Source organism: Coccinella septempunctata, chromosome 5 (genome assembly GCF_907165205.1).
Source record: "Coccinella septempunctata chromosome 5, icCocSept1.1, whole genome shotgun sequence".
Lineage (NCBI taxonomy): Eukaryota > Metazoa > Arthropoda > Insecta > Coleoptera > Coccinellidae > Coccinella > Coccinella septempunctata.
The window spans coordinates 901,785-928,584 of NC_058193.1; the positions used below are offsets into that span (position 1 = coordinate 901,785).

Consider the following 26,800-nt stretch of genomic DNA (forward strand, 5'->3'; position numbering starts at 1 on the left):
CCCCCATGGCGGTAATACAGGAAAAAAGATTTGACAGCTTCCCTAGACCAGATGCTTCTATGGAAATTGGCATGCAGTGATGAAAGAATCATGAAGAAAGACCCAGCATCATTGAATTTAAATAATAGGATTTGCAGTGATCACTTTGAAAGTTGTTTCATGATTACTCGCAAATTAAAGAATGATGCAGCTCCCACTTCAATCTCTTCCTCAAACCCAGCACCACTGATGTTGGAACAGAAACAGACGGTTTGGACAAAATTGAGTTTCAGGAGGAAATAAAAATTACACATTCAGAGACACAAACTACATTAGATATATCTTCATGCTCGCCGAGGAAAAATAAATTGAGGACTTTACTGAAGGTACAAGAAGAGAAGGTTAATGTCAAGAAAATATTGATTTTTTCACTGATGCAAAAATAATTAGAAAATTGAATATGGACAAACTAAAATTTGAGGACAATAGGTTCCCAGGAAAACCAAATTACGAAGGATGAGTTCAAAAAGGCTTGTAGTGTTCACCTTCCAGAATTTTTGGGAAACCTAGCGAGGACTGTCGTCTGTCTGCGACCTAAAAGACCGCAAATTACGAGGACGAAGATACACCCAAGAGTTCAAACAACATGCCCTAGGACTCTACTATTCTGGACCAAAAACTTATAGGAAAATGGTTCAGAATTTTTTTCCCCTCAGTGTCAACTCTAAGGAGGATGACTGAAAATGTTCAGAAAACTCCGAGCTTGAATAATTTTATTTTCAGAAGCCTGAAATTGAGACTGCAGGTTTAAAGTAAGGAAGACAGGATTTGCATGCTCACGATGGACGAAGTATCCCTAAAGGCCAATTTACAGTATGACCCAAAAAGTGATTAAATAATGGGATTTCAGAAATAGGTAAATTTCTGAATTTTTTTATTGCATGTTTCTAGAAAATTCAGAATCAGTTGTTATATCAAAATATATTTTAGCACGAGGAAAAACATTGGTTCCAGCCAAAAACGCATTGGTGTTAATGGCAAGAGGAATCCACGACAATTGGAAACAACCACTCGGTTTTTTCTTTATATCTTCAAACTGCAATGAAGCAGATTTGAAAATGATTGTGTTTGACTGCATAGGAAAGATGTTGGAAGCAGGGCTTGATGTTAGAGCTATCATTTCAGATATGGGCTCTAACTTTGTGTTGTTTTCAAAGCAATTAGGAGTTAATCTGAATAATTGTGTATTTCAGGTGCATGGTAGAAATTAAGTTTATATTTTCGATACTCCTCATCTAATCAAATGCATGAGAAATGTGCTTTTGAAATATGAAGTAGAATTAGATGGTAAGGTAGCAAATTGGAAATATATTGAAGAATTATACCATAGAGAGAAAGAACATGATTTGAAAATGGCAGTACAACTAACAGATGCCCACATATACTATCCAACAACTTTCCATAAAATGAAAGTTAAATATGCTGTACAAGTACTGAGTTCAACAGTAGTTTCAGGTAGGGATGGTTCATGCATTTAGAATTAATAGTTGTAAATTAATATTTGAGCTTTGTCAACATATATTGCCAATGGGCAGATGGATGCAGCAGCAGCAGGAATTGCTCACTTCTTGGAGAAGTTTGATCGTTTATTTGATATACTTAATTCAAGCAAGAAAGCTGCAAATCAATTCAGAAGACCATATATAGGCTCCGTAAAACAAGAACGGTTCCTGTTATCTATGATAGACAGCCTAAAGACAATGAAAGTGTTTTCGACCACAACAACAGGAAGGAAAAATGTAACAGGAACGTTCAAAATGATAGATTGTTTTCAGATTACCATCAAGAGCATAATGATTTTATGGGATAATCTGAATAATGCAGGCATGAGCCAACTTAGCACTAGGCCTTTGGATCAGGATTGTGCAGAAAATTTTTTTGGTAAAATTAGACAACAGGGAGGCAATTCTGTAAATCCAACACCTTATCAATTTATGCATGCCTTTAAAAAGTTATCCTGTATGGATTTACTGGATTGTGCACAAACTCTTAATTGCGCTGCAGATGTTGATAGCCTCCTGATGAGCCAAGTAGACTTACCTGTGCCTGTAGATGTAGAACAAAGACCCATAGCGCATGAAATTACCACTTTCAAGGTAAAGTGTGCATGAGAACTAAATTATACATAATATATGTGGAGTTTGTGTTGTAGCATGAAATTTTTTTCAGAATTACTTTTATTTTCAGCATATGATTTTTTTTTAATTTGAATCTATGGATAAAGAGTACACATTGATAATAATTCTGTTTTTTCTTGACTTATCCTATACATCCATGTATGTCTTAACATATAAATAAAGATTTATTATTAATTATTTCATTTATTCAGAATCCAATTTTTAATACCTACAAAATAGATTCAAATATTTTTTGAGCATGTTGCAATTGTGCCTGGTGAGTAATTTCTTCATTTCAACTGCCAGATCTGAACAATTTTCCTGATCAATTTCCAGATAACTAACACAAACTTTAGAAGAATGACCTTCCATCCAAAAAAGTGGAGCAGTACATCAGCGGATACTTGTTGAGAAAATGTTTAAAAAAACATAGCTGTATAGACTGCCAAAATTATGCTTCGAAGACAAAAGTACTGGATTCAACAAATTTGTTTTCCCATTTCAAGGGTAGAAAAATATTTTATTGATTTATCTTCAATCATTAGAATTATTTATGCAGGTGCTACTGACAAATATGGCAGAATAAGGGATTCACAATTTGGAAAATTATAAATGCCAGAGGAAACTTTTGTGAATTACATTTCAACACTGGAAGGAATATTGATAGCGAACGTTAGATCAGTCGCTACTGAAATGTCCGCTAGAAAGCTGTTTGAATTATTGCCACCAGTTTCCGCATATATACTGAAAACAAAATATTAATATTTTGTTTCCAGCATATTGTTAAAATTCCATATTATTTTTCTATTATATTTTTATTTATTGCTGTTTTGTCATTATAATATATTTTTATATTGAATCATTTTTATTTCATATTTTGTTTTTATATTTTTATTTTACATCATTTTGTTTATTTATTTTGTTTCACACATATACATACATGTTTTTTGTTTCACAACGTATATTATGTTTTTGTTATATTATATAATATATTTTTATTCATCACCATTTTGACATTATATTTTCATAATAAATCATTTTTATATCATTTGATATTTTGTTCTTATCTATTTAAAATATATTTTTATTTCATATCATTTCATTTATTGTTTTTGTTTCACAACTCTGTATAAATTATGATGAATAAAAGTAAATTTTGACAACATTTTTTGAATTTATTCAAGAACCTTCGATAGTATTCCTTCCTGTTCGTATTTGACAAGGATTAAAAATTAAATGTAGATGCTCCTTACAATGAAACACGCTATCGAAGTAGAATCAACAGTTTTTGTTTCAAATATTGGATATATGAGGCCGATAGTTGATGAAAATCCATATAATTCAACTTGAAGCAGATTATAATTTTCACAAAAATGAGTTTTCAAACGACGACACGTGTTTCGCTATCACAATACCAATGTTTACCTTCATCCACTTGAAGATAATAGTGTAATAGCGAAACACTTGTCGTGGTTGAAAAAATCGTTTCTGTGAAAAAATTATGATCTTTTAGAAGTTTTTAGTATCAGTGAAAAATATTTCTGAGACATTTCAATGAGATGTTAAGTGATGTTGCATTGCGATAAAATTAACGTTGAAAATAACATTTATGAATGCTAGACTGATACGTTACTGTAACGTTTTCTGAGATATGTTTCTATTGAAACATCACTGTTGTAGGACATTAAGAATCTCGTAGATGTTTCTGAAACATCTCTAACCTTGTGAATGAAACGTTTCATGTTGCAAGTGGAATGTTTCAGCTACATTACTGAGATGTATCAATGTTTACTGGGAATAAAGCCTTACTATTCCAAGTTTAATGAATTGAAAATTTGCTGTAATCGACACGGTTAATATTTTGTCCTGAAATTTTAGTAGAAAAAAAAACATCTGAAATCATAGCCTACTTAGAATTAGAATTAGAACTTCTAGTAGGCTATGCTGAAATTCGTCACATTTTGGCAACTCTGTGCTCTCAAAATGTTTACCTCTTGAATTTGTCAAAAGTTGAAATTCTTTTCGAATTAACTTCTATTGGCAGTGTTTCGCAGACTGAATATTGTGATATTTTTTCAAGAAAAGATTTGAAAATGATAAGACATTGTTATACCTATTTGCAAAATTAATCCCAAGGATCTTGGAAATGAAGGGATATCGTTACATTCGTAAGTATAGGTTAACTCAATGTTTGTTTCTGAATTCAGAGTGACTCGTACCACGTGAAATTTTACCGTATAAATTTTTATTGTTATAGACTACCCAATAATATCGAAATCAGAAATGCTTGGCTTAGAAAAAGATGGGACGTATTCGAAAGTGATTTATTTATGCTCGAAGCATTACATGCCTGATGATATTATTTCTAATAAAATTGGTAAACGTATATTGAGTCCAAATGCTCTTTCAATACCAATTCATAATGCATTTGAGCGCGTTGAGAATGAGACTTTAAGGTGAGAATTATCAGTGTTCGAAATAATTTTTTAGACAATAATAACTGTTAGCGCGACAAAATTATTTAGTGGACTGTAATGATCAAATTGAAGTTTAATAAGAAATAATTGAAAAGCAAAAGAAATAAGTCAGCAAAACGGTAATTCGACACACCTTTCTACTTGCATCGACCATCCACTAACTATATGCTCGATTATCATCCGGAGTTTTCGAAATTTTCTCCTCGAAACAAACTCGACCGTCGAGAGGGAAATACTTTCTTCATTTCTCCGGGATCAGTTTCGTCTCTCGCTGATTCGCCGACGTTGTCAAATTCACCAGTTCTGGTGTAAATTTAAGGCAAACATTTTTGAGCATTGGTCCATTCGCATGAGACAAAAAAAAATTTACTAAATAAAGATGATACAATCCTGAATTCTTAGCGTTTTATCTGTATCAGACTTATCAGAGAGCAGCCCTCCGAAGAATATACCTAGGGTAGAATTATTTACCGATTTCGATGTGTAAGTTTCAATTTGTCAGTGTTCCATAATATTCTATAATATTTAATTCTTATTTAAAGTCCTTCAAGTCTCTTCAAAAATGTTGCATCACCTTCGAAAAGTACGGCATCTGAAGGCGGCAATAGGTATGTTGAAACTTTCACTAAGTATTTAAAAAGTGCTGGAAATAATACATGAATAAAATTTACAGACCTTCCATTCCACTTCTTTTCAGAATGGTGCATCGTCCTCAACATATACCGCATCTAAAGAGGCCAATATATCTAGTTCCACATTGACTGCTCCAGAGACACAGGAAGTTTTGGGTATCACAGCAAAGGCAGAAAAATTATCAATAAAACAGGCACCCATTAAACCTAAGAAACTTCTAATCGAACGAAAAAGGTAAAGCTAGGTGTGGCATTGAAAGTTTTGGTATTGAGTATGGTTTTTGTTTTTAGAAAAACCTATGTTGGGGAAATGGATCAAGAAGAATTCAGATCTCCTAGAGCAAGAAAAAAATTTGTTATTCTGAAAAGAACAATTTTTTCTCTTCGGAAAAAAGTTCAAACTCTGTAGTCAAAGCTGTGGAAATCAAAACAAAAAATAAGTAACTTATTCAAGTTACTTATTTTTCGATCTTGTAACGGGTTAAGTTTGCAAAAGGGTTTAATCTCGAGCGCCAGCCATTCTTTCAATAGGGAGGAATAGCAAACCCACCCAGGTACCTACTAGTCGGAGACAGAGTTCGGGGTTATCTAAGATGGTAGCGATAACAAGTACTTTAAAACCGAATTTATTACAACAAGCTAACTTACAGTGAACCATACAGTTATTTCCAAGTCAAGAAATATATACACCTGATGACCAAGTTCAAAAATGAGGAAAACAGAAATGCAATAATTAACTTGTCACGGTGATCAGAAATTCAAACTCAACACAGTGAAATTAATGAATTAAACAATGTTCAAATTAACTATGTTAAGTCAAACTATCAGGTATTAAAGAAAGAAAATAATCAATAGCGGTCACTTTGATTCCTTCTGCGACGATAAGGGATGTACGGGGTTTATACAGAATTTACAGTACCGGTTGTCTCAGAAAGATCCAAGTCCCTCCTATCGGTTAATTCAGCGATGGGTTTGATCCCGAGCACTTTCAGTGATTTTCAGTGTACAGGCCAATCAGAATTGAAACTATTAAATAAACGGGACGGGGTTGATGCAGGTGAAACACAATGCAACAATTTACAGGATAGCGGGGTAGTCTATCGTGGTCTCTCCGTGGCAACCTAGGGTGTACACGCCAAGCATTACCAGCGGAACGACTTCGAGACTTCTGTCGATTGGTCTTGGTTCACCAGGCGACAGAAGTCTGTTGTACAATACTGTTAAACTCAGTTTGAAAATGACGCTATTTATATATGAGTATAAATTCGAATGCAAAAATGATGGTTCGAAATATTCAACATGAGTATTTTCGTAAAAAGACCTTCTTCATGATAACGAAAAAAAAAATTGAATTTTCCTCGATTTTTGAAGGAAATAAGATTAATTCACCCGTCTCTCAACAAACTCCACCCTTCTATTTCTGAGTAGCCAATTACAATTTACTTTGATCTTGCATTGAGATTTATGACAGTCGACCAGCTTTTATGAGGGTTAATTTTATAATAACAAAAGGACGGGTGGTACTCGACTCTTGCAGAAAATTCAATACAGACAAGATTTATAACATCCTCCTAAAATTTACGTGAAAATAACGTTTTGGGTGTCGGACTATATGTACAAGTGAATTCTAAAAGAACTTTTAGAGTTCAATGATATGTACCTATATAAAACATTTAAAATTCGAAAATTCGTTATTTTTACGAGTCATCGAAAGTTTCGGCTAATATTGTAGGTAAGAGGGTGAATTTTAGGGGGTCCGTTTCATACACAACAGCCCTTTCCCATGCAGCTGGGGGCAAATTAAGACTTCAAATAACACCCTGTAGGTATCTTTAGTTAGCTTTTGCATATTGTTTTTCTTTAAATTGTACAGTGCATCCTATTTTGGGTGAGACAGCCAGGGTTTCTCGCTTGTTATTTAAGATAGAGCCTTGCGGTTTTCACGTTTCTGTCCTACTTTTTTGTGAAATTCTGCTTAAAATCCAGTGGCGCACTCAATTTTTGTTTTCGGGGTATGGTTTTGAAGATACGACACAAACCTATATTTTTTCAATGGAACACCCTGTATTTAATTACTTCGTTGAATTCCCTTCAAAATTATGTATAATATTATATAGGTAGGATGTTCAGAAATGCTAAAAAACACATCTAGCTGTCATCGCTATGAATTGTTATTGTGTTTAGACACAACAGTCCCGAAAAACTTCGTGCATCAGCAGAGAAATTACAAAACAGCCCTTTTATAATATTAAATGCACTCAGGTATTGTATAAAGACCTATAAAGTATAAAGTCTTTATACCACGTATTGAATTGTCAATTGTGTATTAGGCAAAAAGGACAGCAATTTGAACAGTTTAATTAGTAAAATATTATGCAATGTTGAAAATTTGTATCAATACCAATAAATATTTTATTGGTATTTCTTCTCTATCTAATTTGCATTATGAATTTTTGTATTTATTCATGTGCTGCTATTAGGTAGGTACTGTTAGGAACCGCTGAATTCAAATTTTATTTATATATTATTTTGTTAAAATCCGAGTTAAAATCCATCAAAACAATCGTAACTTATAAAAAGCAAATTATTTCAATTAGTCTATTCAAGGAGTGACTTTTCTGAAAACTATTCTTGACTGACAACTCCCTATTATTTTTTTTATATTTCCATGCCATCCAAAATTTCGTAGCATAGCATCTATGATGAATAAATTTCTTATAAATTAACTAAAATTCCTTCTAATTCCTAGTACTCATTGGAAAAACTAAACTAAACAATAATATATTGGAGAAACGCAAACCATAACAGTACCTTCATTTTGGTTTTCGTGTTAGTGATGAGTGTATTATCTATGTTTGCCATCTAATTGATTCTTCTTCTCTAAAATCATCATTATGTGATGTTTTGGTGTTTTTCAGCATTTCTGAATTTAACGAAGTAATAAAGTACATGGTGTTCCATTGAAAAAAATATAAGTTTGTGTCGTATCTTCAAAACCATACCCCGAAAAAGAAAATTGAGGACGACACTGTATTCTACGCAAAATTTTGTATCAGACGTAGTTTTCAGCTCAGCATTATTTATTCTTCTCTTCGGAGATAAAGGGGGGATACGAAAAGTATCGATTTCCAACATCGCCCTGTATCTCATAAACGGAAACAGTTATGCAAAATCTGATTAGGGTAACTTGAGTTTCACAAAAAAGTTCTATCTTAAATAACAAGCGAGAAACCTGGCTGTCTCAGCCAAGATGAGATGCACTGTAAAGGAATCTCTCCTTTTCATTTCATTATAATATTGTTTTTTCTTAGTTTTTTTATATGAAAAATTCAAAAAATCGTATTCGTTATGGGCTCTGGGGGGGATAATTACCCCCTTTACCCCTCCCGTAGGACCGCCCATGGTCCTGCCTGGCACCTACACTGCCCAATCTGACATCACTGAGGAAGAAATGTCCTCCAAGAAGTCAGAATTTTCAGATATTCTTAGAAATAGAATATCTGACTCGTCAAAGTTTTGGAAGATTTGGAAGAAAAAACTCGTGGGCAGCATGACAATGCAGTTTGGAGGCAGTGTAGGCAGGACTATCTAACATCCTCGAACTTTGGTTCAGTGATGAAAAGTAAATCAACCACTCCTTTCCACAATTTTGTGAAAGTGCTTCTGCACAAGAAGAAACTTAATACCGCGGGAGTACGAAAATAACGCGATAACAATGAAAGAACATTAAAAAAATATAAAGGTAACCCGGTGCGGATGATTTATTGACCCTGAGTATCCATTCCTGGGAGCCTCTCCTTATGGGACGATGGTTTGATAGAGGTCAAATGTCTCCAATCAATCAAAGGAAAGCTAAGGGACTACAAGAAACCGCACTGCTTCACCATCGATGATGGTAGAATAAGGTAATTCTAAACTAATTCGTTATTTTCGAAGAAATATCATTTTCTATCATTTTTAGGCTGAAAAAAATTCATCATTATTTTTACCAGGTGCAAGGACAATTGAATATCTTTAAAAAAATTTTTTGTGATTTCGTTCTATATTCATATGATGATTCTCAAATAGAAAGAATAGAATGTGACGAGGCACTATGGAAAAATATCATTTTGTCAAAACTGGAGCAGTTCTATATAAATTGCATTCTTCCTGAATTAATTGATGGGAGAATACCAAGAGGAATGCGAGCACGGGATAAAAATGACACACGGCAATAATTTTGAAAATAAAATATTCCGAATTTCATTTCTCTTTTCCCAGAACATCAGTTTCTAAATAATTATATCCTTTCACTATCATCACAGCTGTAATCATTAATTCAGGGCCTGTTTTACTGCAAGATATTTCTGTTCTTTCTCGATCCTAAAGCATCATTAGCTGATGCAATGAAATGTCTACATATTTTTTGTGCTCGTCTAGGTCCTTTCGTACCAAATTGAGCTCAATTGAGAATTTTTCGATTTTCAACAATATTTATTTCCGCTTCTCTGTCACTAACATCGCGCTGAAACTCCTATAAGAGGAATTGATTTGAAATAAACGAAATCTTTAGTAGACCCTTTTATTAGGGATAATAAACACATAAACTCAACTATCCTTCGCTTGCTGTCCCCTCAGGCAAGAGATGGGTGGAGCTATTGTCTTGGTGGGACGTAAATATGTTCAGTTAAAGAAATGTTATATAGTGCCATCTAGCGGAATTCACGTTTCGGGAGAACGGGTATAACACTCTCAAACAAGGGGATTAACACAATTAAACAAATAAAAGAATGCAACTTTGAATCACGAAGTACGCAGTATCAAGAAAAGACTTACAGTTTGTTTCGGTACGGTCACACCACCACTTAGAGAAAAGAAAAAGAAAAGAAAAACTCTAATAGGAAGAATATCCAGTTAAATTAATCAGAAATGAATCGAATCAAATAACAATCAATCAATGCGGAATCAGGAATCTACTAACTACTGCCCAAGAATAATGAATAATGAATTAATCGCCGAACAGTGAATAATGAATCAATCGCCGAACAGTGAATAATCGAATAATGAATCAATCAATAAAGAATACAGAATCATGAATGACGTTCGTCTGTTGGTGCGGCCCTATTTATCAACTTTTCAACATGTGGACGGTCATGTGATCAAAATTGCATCCAAAAATTCGGTATTCTCGAATATTCTCCCCAGCAGAAATATTCTTGGTGGCGGTTATCTCTTTATCGGTAAAAGAAAGTTATCTGCAATCCACGTTGTTTTATACTGAATTCGGTGTGTTTTTGTGGACGGAAAAAACAACGCCGAATGCAAAAAGACACTTGATGGAAATTTAAATTATACGGAATTCGAATTTATTAATCAGGATTCTGAAAAATATTTCTGAAATGAAACGGCATAACTATATTAAAACTGAAATCTCCATCAGACGATGTTGCATTGCTGCAACTGGAAATTCAGGGAACCAGATATTTAAAACAAGGCTTGATTTCAAGTATCGTTACAATCTGCTGAAAAATATTGAAGAAAAATCTTTCATAACTGAATCATCTGAAAGTGTCCTAAAAGTATTGGTTCATAAACTTTTTAGGGTTTTCACTCCCAATCTCTGAAACAAAATCAATTAAAAATGAAATCAACGATTTGCTCCTGCGTAAATTCTTGCACTAATTTGTCAGGAGCAAATTAACTAGAAAAAAATTGTTGCCTGACAATGAACTGAAAATAAATAACGTTGAAATTATAATTCTAAGTTGTAACGTTTCGGAGTCTATATCAGACTCCTTCATCAGACGAAAAATCTATTTTTGAAAATCTTCTGAATTGTCGCTTTTTGTTTGACATTAATTGTCAACACACAGAAACAGAGACTGCTTAGAAACGTTGATTCATTTAATTTTGAAATTACCGGATGACAGTTCCTTCTTTAGTAAATTGATCCAAATATGATCTATTCCTACCGAACAATTTGCCAAATTATTATCTTGATCTAATAGAATACACGTAGACTCTTTAATTTTTCTTTTATAATGGTCTGGTTCCGTCATTAAAATTTTAGTGTTGTCCCAATCATCATGTGGTCTCCCGTATTAGAACAAATGTGATCTGCGATCTGTGATCGATTAATTTCTCTATTTTTGATATTATTTTTATGTTCGCGTTTTCTTATTTCTAGAGGTCTGGACGTTTCACCTGTATAAGTTTTACCACAAATACAGGGTATGTTGTAAATACAATTTTTTGATTTTTGTTTTTCGTTCAAAGGTTTAGTTTTTGTTAATATAGATCTTAAATCATTTTGCGTTTTAAAAACAGTTCGTATGTTGAACTTCGAACCGATTCTTCTTATTTTTTCTGAAAGGCCATTAACATAAGGAATTACATTCAACAAATTTGGTTGTTCTTGACGGTTTGTTGGTTGTTCCTGATCATTATTACGATTTTGGTTAGTCATTTTTCTCTCTAAATTTAATATTGTTTTTTCAATAAAATTTTTCGGGTATTGATTATCCCTAAGAAAATGTTTAATGAAGTCAACTTCATTATTTCTAATTTCGGGTGTAGATGAAATTAAATTAGCTCTATCATAAAGTGTTTTAATGATACCTCTTTTGACACTTACTTGGTGATTGGAATAAAAATTCAAATATCTATTAGTATGTGTCTTTTTCAGGCCCGGATCTAGGGGGGGGCAAGCGGGGCGCTTGCCCCGGGCGCCAGCCTAAGGGGGCGCCAAAATCAACCAGAGGTTAAAAATTTTTTACTTTCGATTTTCTCGGAAAAAATTAATTTCCTAGTGCTAAAATGGAAACTGTAGAATGGAAACATGATAAACAATCACTATGCCTACAATCTTTAAAATCAATGAGGGATAAATTAACTGCATATTATTCAGTCATCTACGAATGACCGCCACACTTGGGTGAAATAGGTTGAAAGATCTGATATGTTTACACTGCGTCGCAAGCAGTAATTTCTTTGCCTGGGGAATTGCCGACTCATCGCCTTCTCATCTGGAACTAAGGGCCAAAATTTCCGATTTTCTATAGACTATAACATAAAAACTAATCCTTTCAGGATAATTCTGTTTGCATATTCGTAATCTATGCCTTAGTAAAAACACCAATTTTGGTGGAAATCGGTAAGATCGAAATTTTTTCAAATTTTCCATAGATGTACAGAGTTTTTCACCATAATTTGAGCCCCCCTTTAACTTTGTTACTAAGAGAGGTACAAAAAAATGTTTTATACAAAAGTTTCACGAAATTTAGTTTTTTTTAAATGTTTTCACAGATTGAAATACATATATACAAAGTGGGCGGTTTTCTGAACAATATTTTTGGTCTCCGATCAAAACCGAATTCATTCTGTACACTAATTCGAGGGCGTAGAACACGAATATGCAAACAGATATTTAAAAAAAAAAATACTTTTCGAGTTATGGTCGATGGAAAATCGGAAATTTTGGACCTTCGCGGAAAAATTCATAAAATCTGAACCGTTCGAGATAGATGAATGAAGTGTGGATTTTTATATTTGCAAAGAACCAATTCATCACCAAAAAAACAGCATATGACTAGTGCCTTTTTTCCAGCTGCTATAGCTCCTCAAAGTTGACCAATATTTCCGAAATTTTGCACTGAAAGTGATTCATTCCTCAAAATACTGATCCTCCAAAAATCTAATTGCATATTCGTGATCTACCTTGAATTAATATGTAAAATGATCCGGGTCGATATATGTAGTTAAAAAAATAAATTTTTGTTCGGAATAATTTCGTTCATGAAGCGCGGGTAAAAACGATAGACGATGTCGGGTTGCAAACGACATTCTTGTAAATACAAACTTTTTAATTTTTTTTTATTTATGCAATTTTTGGGAGTATTTCGGGAAAAGAATAACTTTTAATGGAACAATGAGAAAAAATATCTTTTGGTGGAACAATGGGAAAAAAATATGAGTGATTTGTTTCCCAAAGTACTCATCTTAGGAAAAATCTAATTGCATATTCGTAATCTATACGACCTCGAACTAGTGAAAAAAATAACTCGGGTTGAAAGTGATGACGAATATGCAATTAGATTTTTCCTACGAACCTTAGAAGGGGGGGGGGGGGCGCCATCATGAATATTTGCCCCGGTCAGAAAAAATCGTAGATCCGGGCCTGGTCTTTTTTCGGTATACGCTCGTTTCAAAATAATTCGAAAACTTTTTTATTGAAACATCTAGGAATGAAATTTTGTTTTCCTGCTCTAATTCCATTGTAAATTTTATTGTAGGTTCTTTGTTGTTAATATGATCAAAAAAATTCTCTAGTTCATCTCTACCATGTTGCCAAATCACAAAAATATCGTCTACATATCGCCACCAAGTCTGGTTTTAGTGGGTATGTGTCTATATATTTTTGTTCGAAAGATTCCATGAATATGTTACTCATTACTGGTGATAAAGGAGAACCCATAGCCATACCAAATTTTTGTTTATAGAAAACATCATCTAATTGAAAATATGTGGAATTCAGGCAAACTTCTAATATCTCCATTATATCATCAATAGTCAATTTCGAATTTTCATAAATGGTTCTATCATTAATCAATTTTGTTCTCACTATTTCAAGAGTTTTATCAACTGGAACATTTGGAAAAAGATTTACTACATCAAAACTTACTAAGATGTCTGTTGCATTTAAGTTAGAATTTCTTAATTTTTCAAGAAAGTGTTGAGTATTTTTCAAAAAACTAGTTGATTTTCCTGTTAATGGGTTCAAAAATTGTAATATATATTTAGCAAAATTTTGACAGGGGGATCCGAGTGAACTTACTATTGGTCTCAAAGGAATAAGAGGTTTATGTATTTTAGGTAGGCCGTATAAATGTGGGGGTTTGCTATAAGATGGTGTGATAAATTTCTTTTGAGCATATGTGAATTTTTTGGAATTTTTTGAAATAATTTTCTTCACTTTATTTTCTGTGAGAGAAGTTGGATCTTTTTTGATTTTGGAATATTTATCGGTATCATCAACAATTTCTAAAAGTTTTCTTTTATATTCACCTGAATCCATAATAGCTGTTGCATTTCCTTTTTAATTGATTTTGTTTCAGAGATTGGGAGTGAAAACCCTAAAAAGTTTATGAAGAAATGCAGAATCCTCCCAGAATAAATTTCAATCGATATCTAAAGGTATTGGGTTTTCAAAACCTAAACTATTTAATTTTTCATAATGAATACAAATATTGTATAATTTATGTTTTTTCTTGTAGGCTTCTCTTTCTGGTTCAAACAAAGAAATGTGGGAGAGGACGTTGAAAGGCCCATCAACACAGAAATATAGTCCAGCATTGAGATTATTTGCGTTGACTTTGGCGTTCTACTCACCAAGAGCATATTATTTTGTGCGTAATACATTTAATCGTTCTTTGCCACATCTGAGTATCTACAATTACCAAGTGGTATAAATCAGTTGATGGTAGTCCAGGTTTTTCTCAGGAAGCTCTCAATGCAATGAAATTAATACATTCTGAGGCAGAAAAACAAAGCAAACTTGGTGTTTAACGAAATGTCAATCCGTCGTCAAGTAGAATGGACAGGTAAAAAGATGTGTGGCTATGTGGACATTGCTGCAAATATAGACTCGGATGTTTTACCTGAAGCTAGAGAGGTGTTGGTGTTCATGCTAGTTGCTTTGAATGGGTCATGGAAAATTCCTGTAGGCTACTGTAGGAAATTAAAAAAGTGTGTCACTTGCACAAAATGCAAGAGTGCACTGGAAACTGACGTTATAATTTCCAAATTGCAAGAGCGAAAGCAGTATGGAAATTTGATTAAAGCTTCCCCAACTGTTATCAGTTTGTGTGACGTTTGGGATTTTTAATAAGAATATAAAAAATCTTGAATCTTTATTAATTCAAAAAACAATGAATACCTTGTCACCAGATATTTTGTCCTCATTTCAAGATAATCTGTACGAAGATGATCCTATATATGGCCATGTTTTTTATTTAATAAAATTAATATTAGCAAATTATTTTAAACTGCGGATTCACCATGAAAATGCAAAGAAATTGGACAGATCTAAAAAAGGTAGGATGAGGAGTGTGCTCACAAAAACAATATTATTTAGAAATGAGTGAAATGAATGTTCATGTTTTTGTTCTGTGTAAAATATAGACAGATGTGAATGACTAGTCAATAAGTTTTTCTCCCCCTTTCAATGTTCACCAAATCTGTTTTAAACCTTTCTTTCAATTTTTTTATGCTTGTAGAATTTGGAAATGTACCTGTACTATAATTAATGTAATGGTTCTACTTTTTCAACGCATTAAAGACTTTCCGCAATTTCAAAGCAGCTCTTCCATTTTCAGAAAATCAATTGTGCAGTTGTTGTAAAATGTTAATTTCGGAACAATAAATTATTTGTAGTTCCAAATATTCATCTTTTCAGTTCGTCAATGTCACTGTAATTTTTTGGATTTTTAACAATTCTTCAATAAAACCACACCTTTCAAAGAATAATAATATAATATAATATATAATAATTCAATTTTAATTATCCAATTATTACCCGATTGGAATAAAGAATTGTACTTCTTGTGCACTTGCTGAAGAGGTATGTAAGTAATCAAAGTGAAAGTCACAACCTTTCTCGGCTTCCAGGAATTCGTTCATTATCACATATTACAAAGTAAGTTCGCTATCAAAGAGAAGACCCTTATGGGACGCCTATGGCGCGACCCAGGAAACGGCCATTTCTCTTTGCTTCTTTCTCTAGCGGATGTTTCCATCTCTTTCTATATGTTGTTTCCCAAAACAAACCCGTAAATGAATGACTTGCTTGGTCAATCCTCCTTTATTAGTCTATGGTGTAGTGGCGTTCAGGGGGTGGTAAGGTGGAAGAGATAACACTGACCGGTCACATTTTATTATTCTACCGTTTGATTAGTACAATGATATAAAATCTCAATTCTGATCTGAATCGACTAGTCTGCTAGTAATATATCGGTACTTCTTCTTCTTCTTCTTCTATTTCTCTCTATGACCCGGCTTCTTTTGGCCATGTGGTCAGGCTCAAGTGTCTCCTGATGGGCAAACCCAGAGGATATCTGGACCCTTCTCCACCTCCGGATCTCCACCAAGAAATTTTCTTCTTCCACGCTCGCTTTCTCTTCTGTCAACTTCTGATCCTATGGACTTCTATCAAAGAGTAACTCTCTTTGCTTCTATGGTCTTACTTTTAGGTTATGTTCGGTTTTGTTTTGGTTTATCTTCCAACTCAGCGGTGTTAAATTCCGATATAGGTAAATCTACAGAGGAAAAACACAGGAAAGGGTTTTAGTACATTCAGCTGACTGAGAAAAATCATGCGCTACGATATCTACAAAGCCAAAATCATGCCTGAAATCCACAATTCAAAGCGCACTACAATCTAATATGAGATGATGAAATAAAAGCTACAATTGTGTTAATGGTAGTTTCTTTCAGGTTTGAATCTAACAAGCAATCATAAATCGTTAGTGGAGCGACCTTGCACTCTTTTACTAATGTGGAGTACAAGGTTTGACAATTAACAGTATTATTCGAACATCCGAAGAAGATGTGATCCAAATCTCCCTGTTCTCCACACTCACAATTGTTGTTATCCAATACCTTCATTCGATATAAATGCTCTGGGGAACAACAATGACCCGATCTTAATCTATTTATAGTTGTGATGGCTTTCCTTGGTAGACGAAGACATTCTGCAAACCATGGTTTTGGAGTAATTTTATTTTTCGTTCTCAAATGGGCATATCTTCTACCCTTTTGCCGGCTGACATCGTGCCACTCGTTTTCCCACTCTCTCCATATCTTCATTTTGTATGTTGGCCAGTGTTCACGCGGGTGTGCCCTAATCCTTTGTGTCTGAAGTGGACCATTAGCACCTATTTTGGCAAGCGAGTCTGCCCGTTCGTTTCCAACAATATTGGTGTGTCCAGGTATCCATATTAATTTGGTCGAATAATTCCTACATTGTATATCATGTATCAGTGCTCTGATCTTCAACACAAAAGGGTTGACATCCGCACTGAGAGACCACGAAGCTATGGATTGCAAAGAAGACATGGAGTCTGTAAGAATCACCGATGATTTTATTTCCTGCGAAAATATGTACTGAAGAGCCCTGTATATGGCAACAATCTCAGCCGTGCACACAGAAATATACTTTGGCAAACCCTCCGACATCGAGTACCCGACCGTAGACGAGAAAACTCCAATACCTACCCCTCCCTGAGCATTCTTGGATGCATCCGTAAAAAATTCCAAACAACCCTCAAACTTTTCACGAAATCTTTGTTGGAACAAGGGTTCATTGTTTACATGTTCTTTTCTTAGGCCCATGGTGTCATACCGTATAGGGTTGTGATGAACCTGTATTGAATACTTAAAACAATGCAGAATTGGGGAAGAGTCTATATCTGGGAGAATCTCCAGCACCTCCTTGGTGGCCTGGACAAATGCAGGGATTGGCCTATTGTTCCAAAATCCTTTAAATCTGATTAGTTGTTGTAATAAGTTCATCATCCCCGGGTTCTGAACATAACATAGTCTGCTGATAAATTTAAATGCCAGCCATCTCCTCCTATATTTCAGGGGAGGCTCTCCACTTTCCGCCAACATTACATTAATTGGGGTAGAACGCATATATCCCAAAGCTATACGTAGAGACTGATACTGGACCCTGTCAAGTTGGTTATACAAAGATTGGGCGCATCTTCCCACAAATATTGTGGCGTAATCCAGATGGGGGCGAACAAGTGACTTGTATACATTTAACAGAAGTGTAGGGTGGGACCCCCACCAAACCCTTGTCAACCTCCTCAGCAAGTTTATTCCCCTCATAGCTCTACCACATATGTTCTCCACGTGCATTCTCCATTTAAGTTTATTGTCCAAATGGCATCCCAGATACTTGACACTGTTACACCAGGGGACTTGGGTGTCAAAAATTTGGATCCTTGGCAGTTGTGGGAGTGTTTTGCCTTTATGGAATGCCAGTACTTTGGATTTTGAGGGGGATAGTTGTAATCCTCTATCATTCATCCAACTAGACACATTATCCAAGGTTCCGTTGACCCTCTCGCATATCCTCTGCAAATCCCATCCTGCCGATATTACACAAAAATCATCTGCAAACTGTACTATTAATGTATCTTCCTCAGCAACCGAAGCAGTATAAATATCAAACAACAATGGGCTCAGTGATGAACCTTGTTCCAAACCAGTGTTGGCTTCTCCTGGGCCGATTGGTTCTCCAGAGTGAGGATCCAGGACAAAAACGTCCCTACCCGTGAGCATATTCTGAACTATGGACACCAACTCAAATGGAACCCTCAATTTCAGGAGATCCTGTAACAGCACCTCAACCAGAACCCTATCATAAGCTCTGCTTATATCCAAAAAGGCAATCACTACAAACTTATGTGATGGGCTTTTTCTCTCACCCTGGACGCTCCTTACCTTTGCTCGGGCGCCAGTGGGGCAATCAGTGGAACCCCACGTCTCTCACAGAATCTCCAAAAATTAGAGAGCCCGGGTAGACTTGAATGATCAGTGGAGAAGGGTAGCAGTGAAAACTAGGGTGGTAGCGTCTTCTTTGTCTCTGCTTTCTGACGGTTTTTAATCGTTCAAAAAGAGTACCTACCTCTTCTGACGAAAACCTAGTTCTAACTGATTTAGGGAACTGTCTCTCACTGGCAAAAATAACTGGCAACAAAATAAATGTTTAGTCCTTTATTCCTACTGGATTAAATTATATACAGAAATGTACAAGTCTCAACAAATATTGATGTCAACCGGCGTCCTGGTCAGTGTGGGGGCGGCTGATGAAACACGGTCCCTCCAGGAGAATACGGTTGAAATAGACGGTAAATACGGTTAAATTTTGTACGGTCACTCCAGAGGAGTACGGTAAAAAAAGACAGTAGTTACGGTCTGTTGAGATCCTGGCAAGTCACTCCTTCTGTCGGCGGAAATCGGTACAGTGGCTGGTCTCAGTCGAATGGCAGTGCACCCTGTCTCTCTCTCCTTGTCTCTCTCTCTCTGTTACCCTCTGTCGGCGGAAATCGGTACCGTGGCTGGTCTCAGTCCAATTGCAGTGCTGTCTCTCTCTCTCTCTCTCCTTCTCTCTCTCTCTCCTTCTCTCTCTCTCTCTCTGTGGTCCACAAAATGGCTGCCAGTCAGACAGCAGGTCGGAAGGAATTGTCAACCTGTAACTTGATCGGTCGGAAGTCGGCAATATATTAACAAAATAAGCACCAAAAATACGCTAGGAACTCCAAGTCCTACGGGGACCCCACGGCGGTCGCACGGACACAGATGGCCGGCACTCTACACAGTCTACGATCACTAGGTCAAGTTTAAACGGTTAGTAAGTATTCTCAGCCAGTCCAACAGACTAAAGAAAGCGGAAAATAGCCCTCAGGTATGCACTACGTAAGAAATAATAATACTACAAGTGACTTGCCTTAAACTTTCAAACTTCTTAACGTAATTTCCAACTCACGGTAATAACACCTTACGCACTTTCCTCGGCAGCTCGATCTCCACTGACTTCGCTCTTGACCTTCCGCGCAGGGCTCGAAGAAGTACCACTCCTTGGGAAAACTGCCCCACTATCGGTAACTCATTTCCCCATTGGCTGCACTCAAATTGCTCGGTCAATCAGCCGGCTCGGAAAGAAACAGAAACAACTGAAGAGAAGGAAAAACTGAACAAGTTGAAAGACCGCTCTCGACTCAGAAAATGTACGGTTGAACGGAAATAATTATAAAATATATGAATTCTGAAAACAAAAGACATATACGGTTTCCGCTAAAAATATGGGACTGGTCGGTGGAAAACAATGACATAATATCAATCGGTAAAGACCCCCTATGATAACATAACGGTTTTCTTCGGAGATATTTCGGTTAATAGGTCGTATTATACAAGTATAGGTGAAGAAATTTCGTTTTCGTGGCGGGGCAAAATCTGCCTCGTCACACTTATTAAAGGAGATTCCAAGATATATCTGCGATATCACATAACACAGACAGTCCTGAACTAACCTACCCTTACGAAAACCAAGCATCAGACTGTCATCTCTCAACGAACTCTCGAAGATATGTTCTATTCTAACCTTGATTATAAATTCTAGGGTCTTGAGCAGACATGAAGACAATGCAATGGGGCGATAGCTCTCTGCTTCATTAGGGTTCTTCCCCGTTTTACAAATTGGAATGATCAAGGTGCTTTTTAATGATTTGGGGATACTGGGGTTAATCAATAATGAATTGAACAGTTCTATTATTTTTAATTTCATTGACATGGGTAGATTTTTCAACATGCTGTATGTCACACCATCTATTCCAGGAGCCGTGTCTTTCTTTTTCAAATGAAGGATATTCGTGAATTCGTAGTAGGTGAACGGTATACTAACAATTAGATTATTCTGTATAGTAGAAGGGCTTTGTATTACAGCAGGTGTTATCATTGATAAAATTTCCTCTCCACATGATCTTTTAGAAAGACATTTAGGGCGAGGAAATATCGAATTCTGAAATCTTTTAATAGTATTCCACATATCCTTCGCATTTTTGTGATGTAGTATCTCGCAGAAATTCCTGAAACTTTCCTTTTTTGCCTGGCGAATTAAGTATCTAGTTTTGGCCCCTAGTTTTTTTGTTAGTATATAATTCTCCTGAGTTGGCTGATGATAGAAATTTTTAAATGCCCTGCGTCTCTCCTCAATGGCCTGTGAAATTGTATCGTTCCACCATGGTGCTTTCGGGACTCCCGTTCTAGATTGGCATCTTCTGGGGATAGTAATTGAAGCAACTCTCTGAATGGAGGTAACCACCTCCTCCAGAGATCTAATTTCTCTAGTTTCATTTAGGTCAAATGAGGTGTTGTATGCAAGCCAGTCAGCTCGTGCACAATTAAATCTAGGGAATGGGAATGTACTACGACGAGGCCTCCTACTGTTCCTGGGATCCACTTCAATGGTTAAATATATTGGAAAATGATCCAAATAATTACCGTCGTAAATAACAGACCATGTTGCACTCCTGGCAACCTCATGTGACACCAATGTCAAATCTGGAGCGCTTTTGTTCTGACCAGGAGGGGTGTGTCGTGTTCTGGATCCATCATTCAACAAAATTAGGTCTTTTGATTCTATTAGGTCTTCTATTAGCTTGCCTTTTGTATTGAGGGCGCCTGACCCCCACATGGGATTTTGGGCATTAAAATCACCCAACAATATGAAGGGAGGTCTAATATGTTCAATAATTTTTTCCAAATGTTCTTGTCTAAGATTAAATTTAGGGGGAATATACCTATATATTAACTATAAGGATTTGATCTATTTTAATCATTAGCACCTGTAGACCATCAGGCAGACTGAAATTTGATGGACGTACATGTTCAAATATAATGTTGTCTTTAATAAAGAAAGCTACTCCTCCATATCCATCTTCTCTGTCTTCTCTAACAATAGAGAATCCAGGAAAATGGTATGGTTCCAGTGGTTTAAAAAAGGTTTCTGATAAGGCAAATACTTATGTCAATATTCAAATCCTTGAGTTTTAGTTTGAGTTCTTCTTTATTGCACCTTACTGAATGTATATTCCACTGAAAGATATTTAAAGTGGTTCTAATTGTAGGATTTAAATATATCTTATTTGCCATAATTAATGTTGTTGGATTAGTTTCCCTAGTAGAAATCGTCCTCCGAAGGAGAACGAACTCTCTGGGAAATTTCTTTCATTATATTGTTGATAGATTCTGAACTCTGTGGACCTATGGATTCTTGGCTTAAAAAGCCGTCTACTTCTGCGAACAACATCTCATTACTTAGTCCTGAGGTTTCCCTCCCTTGTATAAGAACTAGGGCGATTATCTGAATTTATCTTGTTCTCGGATTGGAACATAAAACCGTTCGATTGAGCTCTGGCAGGGGAATAATTTGTTAGTGCCATTTTGTGTTTCTCAGAATCGTAACCTGAGGAGGATGGATTTTTACGTTTTTTAGGGGATGCTACTATGTTACTATACGGCTTCATCGGTGTTTTAAGCAACAGTCTTCGGTGTGGGGCTTCCACCACCTCAGCTCGCGAGTGGCGACTTGACTGCGATGGCAGAGCTGGAAATGCCTGAACGTTTCTTGTATTTAAGTTATTCGACCTAAAAAATTGCTCGGCCTCAAAATATGACAGGTTGTCCACTGCCATTTTTTCCCGGATGGCTTTCTGTCTACTATACTCGGGGCACAAACGATTTGTCGATTCGTGGTTATTGTTTTCTTTGCAGAATACACATTTGGCATACTGCATATCATATTCACTCTCCGCCTCCTCATGGTTTTCTCCACATCTACGACATCTTTTCTTACCTCGACATAATTTTTTTGTGTGTCCATACCTAAGACAATTATAACACTGTATGACAGGCGAAATATAGAGTTTCACTTCCTTTTTGTTATAGCAGATACCCAGGTATTTGGGTAGGGTCTTTCCTTCGAACGTTATAAGGTATGAAGCAAAAGGTACATAGTTGACTTTTCCATTTTCCACCTTTCTTTTATTTAATCTTCTGGCGCTCACAATTTTAATCGGTGATTCACAGTTCAGAATGTCGTCGTCTACAACGTCAGATCCAACATCGCTAATAACCCCCCTGCAAGTCACCAAACGGGATGGAACATATATTAAATAATTTTCATCAAAAATTGTTTCGTTGTCAATGAAATCATTTGCTTGGCTAAAGTTTTTGAAGTCAACCGCAACTTTGTTGGCTCCCTTTCTACTCAATTGTTTGATTCCCTCTATATTATTGATCGCCAATATTTTCCCTATATTCATAGGGTGAATATTGTTGTTTTTTGATTCAATGATTACCGAAAATGGAGCTTTATCTGTCTCTTTATATCTTAATTGAGCCAATTTCCTAGTAACCTGTGTTTTGGAAAAATTCTTTTTCGCTTGAGCATTCATCTGGTCGGAAAAAGATAAAAGACTTATGATTGCAGTTGGGAAATATCGGTCCAAGGAACAAACACAAGAAACTATTCTTTCACGACGTTTCGGCACTTTATTGTGCCTTCTTCAGGCTAAAAAATGGAAAATTATGTTATAAACAGTGACATAGATAATGACTTATGATTGTTTCCATCGATTCGAGGTTCTGAATAAAATTATCAAAATTGGCAACATCTGTTTTGTTTTTTAAGCTGTCGATATCTCTCGCTAACTCCTCTAGGTCAGCTTGAGATATCGTTTTTTTCGAAATTAAATTATCCCAAATTAATTTACTCTTTTCGGAAAGGTATGGTTGAACTGAGGGGAACGTTAACGTTCCCCCTGTTCTTCATCCATTTTAATCTATTCCCCTGCTAGGAGTCAGGGGATATAGGAAAAACTACCAGTATCAAAATTGATTAAATGCAATTTACAAAATAAGGTTTACTCAATCAACTAAATATGTCGATCAATCGACTCACCAGTTGTGTTAGCTATGGGATGGATAGGATAAAACACTCACACACTGAAAAAATAAGGAATTTTTCGGAATTTATTAGCTCTCAGAAAAAGTGACCGCTTTCTTCGAACCTTAACCTCCGAATTCCATATCGGTACTTGTTTACAAACATAGTCACCGACGATATAGGGTAAAGCATACAGTTGTTGGCACCCTTACGGTCATTGGCACTAATGTTGAATATTCCAATTTATTAAGAAAAACGTCGCATTTGGTTATGCTTTTGTTCGATCATTAGGAACTGGCAACATCGCTCGAACGATCTCCAGAATCTCAAGAGTGCTCTTTCAAAGTAGGGTTATTGGCGGGACAGTATGTGTCGAGTGTTCTGGAGCGAACAGATAACAAGGTAAGTCTTAAGAATTTCTTAAGAGAGACTATGTTTACTTCACTGGGATTTTCGGCAAATTAATCATTAAAACTTCTGATCTTTTACTCAGTTGATTTGTGATGTTCAAAGGATAAAATTCTGAGCTCATGCATTGTTTTTTTCCCATTATTCTGAAGAATTCGAGGTGCCAACAACTGTATCACAATAAAAGTGAAAATCAGTAATTGGCCTCTAGTGCCAATGATTGTTTTTACAGTGATCCCATTTATTTTATTTCGAAACGCATTTGAATGTTGATAATTTTATTTCAAAATAATTCTTATGTTCAAATATGCTGTTTCCACAGTTGTTGGCACACTGCCAATGACCGTACTTTGAGGGTGCCAATAATTGTATTTTTCATAGAGAATGCCGAAAGTCAGGGAGGGATCAAACTACAACAAAAAATATGACGAAGAGCTTTTGCAAAAAGCCTTAAGAGAAATAGAGGAAGGGGAAGCAAAGAAAAAAGTTGCCAGAAAATATAATATACCAAGAGCCACATTGCAATTCAGATTGAGTAACAAATTTAAGAAAATATCGCATGGTCCCAATCCTATTCTCACCACTGATGAAGAAGAAATGCTCGTTAGGTGGATATCAGACTGCGTAATAAAAGGCTTTCCACAAAGAAAAGAAGACTTACAAGCCAGCGTAAAAAACTTTTTGGATGAAAATCCCCGCCCAAATCCATTCAAAGATAATCTTCCTGGAGATGGATGGTACAAGAGTTTCTTGCGTCGGCATCCAGTTTTAACTGAACGCCAATCAGAAGGTGTTACACCGTCCAGTGCCAATGTAAGTGAATCAGACATAAGAGGATGGTTCACAAATATCGAAAACTACCTCAAGGAAAATGATCTGTTTCAAATCTTAGAGGATCCCTCTAGAATTTTTAATGCAGATGAGACAAATTTTCAACTTTGTCCCAAAACGAAAACTGTTATTGCTCCAAAAGGATCACGAAATAATCGATCGGGGACAGTCAAAATCTAATATCACTGTACTCTTCACCTTCTCTGCTGCTGGCGAAATTACACCTCCAATGTTAGTGCTTCCTTATAAGCGACTTCCAGCAGATATCACCAGAGAAATACCCAAAACATGGGGGGTAGGTTTGTCGGATAATGGCTGGATGAAAGCCGAAGTTTTCTACGAATATTTGGGCAATGTTTTCTATAAATATTTGTTGCAAACCAAAACAGTTCTCCCCATTATTTTATTTGTAGATGGTCATGCAACTCATTTAACTTACAAAGTTAGCGAGCTCTGCAAAAAATTAAATATCATATTAATTTCACTTTATCCTAATTCAACAAGATTGTTGCAACCTGCAGATGTATCTGCGTTTAAACCTATAAAATCATATTGGAAAAAAGAAGTTCTAGAATGGAGGCGCAGCAATCCGACTTCTGCATTGACTAGGGAGAAATTGGCTCCCATTTTAGAGAGAGTTTTGAAAAATTTGAAATCCGAAACGATAGTTAACGGATTCCGAGCATGCGGTCTACACCCTTGGTGTCCAGATGCATTAGACTTCACAAAATGCTTGGGAAACGGAGGAAAAAATGCAGAAAGTGATAGGAAGCACTTAAGAAGAAAAATTAGTTATGACGACTTTAGGACAATAGTGGGAGATGAAAGAATAAAGGAGCTGATGCAACTGGAAGGAACTGATGTAACAACTGATGAAGGTAGACTACATGCTATTTTGAAAAAAATTTGTGAGGAACCGGATGAATCTGAAGTAAGCATAGCAGCAGCTTCAACGATTGGTGAATTTCATACGGAAAGTGAACATTTTCTAGAGATTGGACAAGAGAATATCATGGAAATCGAAAGAAGCGATGATCTCTTCGATATTGAAAATATTCCAATAATAAATTATGAGACAATCAATATACCTGGTACCAATGTAATTGGCACTTCCTTGAGTCCAACTGCTTCATTTTCAGAAATCTTAACCAATCTAACTTCTGAAGGTAGTATCACCGAAAGCACTATGACTGATGAATATGTACAACAAGCAAGAGAAAAACAATCAAATTCTCCCTGCTTGACCAACCAGGTGATGAGTGAATCTATTGAAAAAGTTGACATAAGTGACTTCCTCTACTGGCCGGTATCTCCGCATAGAACAGGAAAAAGAGAAAGCGAAAGGTTACCATATGTGTTAACTTCAGATCAATGGCAAACCATCCAGAAGAATAAATTAGACAAGAAAAAAAAAGAACAAGAGGAAAAGGAAGAAAGGAAGAGAAAACGAGTAGAAAGAGAAGAAGAACGAAGAAAGGTTGATTCGAAGAAATGTAATCGAAAAAAAACTGTAAGACTCATCACCCAAAAGGACGACATGAATCGGAACATAAACAGTTCTGTCACCGAGAGAAGATCCGAATTCAAATCCCCAACTAATGTGAATATAATATCCGATATTGTCTTGAAAAAATCCAGTCATGTCAGAGCAATTAAATTTGATAGCCCAGAAAAATTTTACGATGAAAATGATTTCATTAATAACTCGAGAGAAAATTCAGGACTATGTTTCATATGTACACATAATATAACAGAAAACAGATATGGAATAAAATGTTTTCAATGTAACAGAAAATTCCATTCAAG

General features: G+C 35.7%; 3 protein-coding genes across 3 annotated transcripts; 1 reads left to right on the forward strand and 2 right to left on the reverse strand.

Moving 5' to 3' along the window:
* Positions 1-16,671: 16,671 nt before the first annotated feature.
* LOC123313022 lies at positions 16,672-18,588 on the reverse strand. Its single transcript, XM_044897685.1, has one exon. It carries the CDS (start codon positions 18,586-18,588, stop codon positions 16,672-16,674), a length of 1,917 nt encoding a protein of 638 aa, XP_044753620.1.
* Positions 18,589-22,121: 3,533 nt separating this feature from the next.
* LOC123313023 lies at positions 22,122-23,264 on the reverse strand. Its single transcript, XM_044897686.1, has one exon. It carries the CDS (start codon positions 23,262-23,264, stop codon positions 22,122-22,124), a length of 1,143 nt encoding a protein of 380 aa, XP_044753621.1.
* Positions 23,265-23,944: 680 nt separating this feature from the next.
* On the forward strand, positions 23,945-25,174 carry LOC123313024 (chaetoglobosin A biosynthesis cluster protein C-like). The gene is made up of 2 exons (XM_044897687.1): positions 23,945-24,157; positions 24,545-25,174. The coding sequence occupies exon 2, from the start codon at positions 24,548-24,550 to the stop codon at positions 25,172-25,174; it is 627 nt and encodes a 208-aa protein (XP_044753622.1). The 5' UTR covers positions 23,945-24,157; positions 24,545-24,547.
* Positions 25,175-26,800: the final 1,626 nt, after the last annotated feature.

What these genes read in the sequence shown, in the direction of transcription:
- LOC123313023 (XM_044897686.1), bottom strand. Translation starts at nt 23,264, where the DNA reads ATGAATGCTCAAGCGAAAAAGAATTTTTCCAAAACACAGGTTACTAGG.
- LOC123313024 (XM_044897687.1), top strand. Translation starts at nt 24,548, where the DNA reads ATGCCGAAAGTCAGGGAGGGATCAAACTACAACAAAAAATATGACGAA.
- LOC123313022 (XM_044897685.1), bottom strand. Translation starts at nt 18,588, where the DNA reads ATGCTCACGGGTAGGGACGTTTTTGTCCTGGATCCTCACTCTGGAGAA.